Source organism: Glycine soja, chromosome 12 (assembly GCF_004193775.1).
Source record: "Glycine soja cultivar W05 chromosome 12, ASM419377v2, whole genome shotgun sequence".
NCBI classification, from domain to species: Eukaryota; Viridiplantae; Streptophyta; class Magnoliopsida; order Fabales; family Fabaceae; genus Glycine; species Glycine soja.
This window is the reverse complement of record NC_041013.1, coordinates 26,921,765-26,923,750: the sequence shown is the minus strand read 5'-3', so window position 1 is coordinate 26,923,750 and position 1,986 is coordinate 26,921,765. Positions and strand designations below refer to the sequence as shown.

The 1,986-nt window shown below is 38.7% G+C and overlaps 1 protein-coding gene across 1 annotated transcript; it reads left to right on the top strand.

The window, feature by feature from the left end:
- Positions 1-504: 504 nt before the first annotated feature.
- On the top strand, positions 505-1,248 carry LOC114378902. Its single transcript, XM_028337488.1, has one exon. The coding sequence runs from the start codon at positions 505-507 to the stop codon at positions 1,246-1,248; it is 744 nt and encodes a 247-aa protein (XP_028193289.1).
- The last annotated feature ends 738 nt before the right edge of the window (positions 1,249-1,986 follow it).

Genomic DNA, 1,986 nt, shown 5'->3' with positions numbered 1-1,986 from the left:
TTATCCTTCTTCAAGATTCCACAAAGGGTAGTAAATAAACTGGTAGCCTTGCAAAGGAACTTTCTATGGGGGGGGGGGGACCAAGACCATAGGAAAATTTCTTGGGTAAAATGGGAGATTGTATGCCTGCCCAAGTCTGAGGGGGGTCTAGGGATTAAAGATATCTCTAAATTTAATATAGCTTTGTTGGGAAAGTGGATATGGGTCTTAGCTTCTGATCTGCAACAACCTTGGGCCAGGATTATCAATTCCAAGTATGGAGGCTGGTCTGATTTTCAGTCAGCTCGTGTTCAAGGGGGGCATTCATACTGGTGGAGGGACCTAAGAAAGCTTTATCACCAGTCTGATCAAAGCATTTTTCAACAATGCATGAGCTGGAAGGTTGGGTGTGGGGATAAAGTCAGCTTTTGGAAAGATAAGTGGTTAGGGGAAGGTCCTACTCTTCAACAGAAATACAATCAGTAGTTTCTCATTAATAGACAGCAACCCGACCTTATTTCAATGATGAGAAATTTCTCTCAAGATAACTGGAGATGGGACTTGAAATGGAGGAGGAATCTGTTTGATCAGGAAAGTGATCTAGCTGTCAATTTTATGGAAGAAATCAGCTCTATACATATTCAGAGGCATGTTAAGGACATCATGACTTGGAAAGTTGATCCTAGTGGTGTTTATTCCACAAAGTCAGCCTACAAATTAATGATAACCCCCTCTACTCCAGCCTCTGAACTGAGATCCTCAACATTACTATGGAAATTGAAAATTCCCCCAAAAGCTGCAGTTTTCACTTGGAGGCTTCTTAAAGATAGGCTCCCTACTAGAGCTAATCTCATAAGAGGAAATGTGATCATCCAAGACACTGTTTGTCCCCTCTGTGGCCTAGAACAGGAGGAGGTGGGCCATCTATTTTTTAACTGTAAGAGGATAGTAGGCCTGTGGTGGGAGTCGATGACATGGGTACAGGCTCAGGGACCTCTCCCAACTTCTGCAGTGGATCATTTTCTACAATTCTGTGATGGATTTGGAGCACACATAAACCATAGTTCATGGTGTGGATGGTGGGTTGCTCTAACCAGTACCATATGGCAGCATAGGAATCTCCTCATTTTCCATGAAAAACCATTTCACTCATCTAAAGTCATGGAAGATGCTTTGTTCTTAGCTTGGTCTTGGTTAAAAGCTAGAGAAAAAGGCTTTAACACTAGTTTTAACCAATGGTCTTCTAATATCTCAGATTCCTTTGGTTAATCCGAGTGAGTTAGCCTTCTAGTTGGGTTAGCTTGGGTTTTTGGAGGGCAGCACTAGAGGTGCTTTGTAACATCTTTTTCCAGTACCTCTTGTACTGTTTTTGACTATATTAATACATATATATAATTTGCCTTCCAAAAAAAAACATATCATACTTCTATCCAATCAAACTAAAGCAATAACTAATTAATTTAATTAAACAGGGACCAATTTAGATGTGAATCATTAAAGGTAGATGATGGCATTCAAAGAATGATAGCAAACCTTTCTATTTCTATTTTTTACACATCTAAAACTCAAACATATAAAATAAAAAATATATAACAAACTAACAAAGATAAAGACAAAAAAAAAGGAAATATACACTCACCTCAGTTGGTGCTGCTGCCCATCATTTCACTCTCACAACAAATAGGAATCATGTACCTGCATGGAAGAAATAATCACACAACACCCAATGATCAGAATATGCAAATGCATATAATTAAGCATGATACAATATCAATATTGATGGAAGTAACAATGACTTGTCAAAAATTTGGATGAAATTCAATATGTAAATCAAAGCTTTGTCCCTGAAACCCTCTATGCAAATTTGACAGCCTCGTCTCTCCCTTCCTGAAAACCAACTAAAAACTGCCTAACCCCCCTGCTGTTACTCCATAATTTATTTTGCAATAACTGCTTAAGGCAGTTACATATGGTCCTAAATCACTACAGATTCAGTTACGATTAACC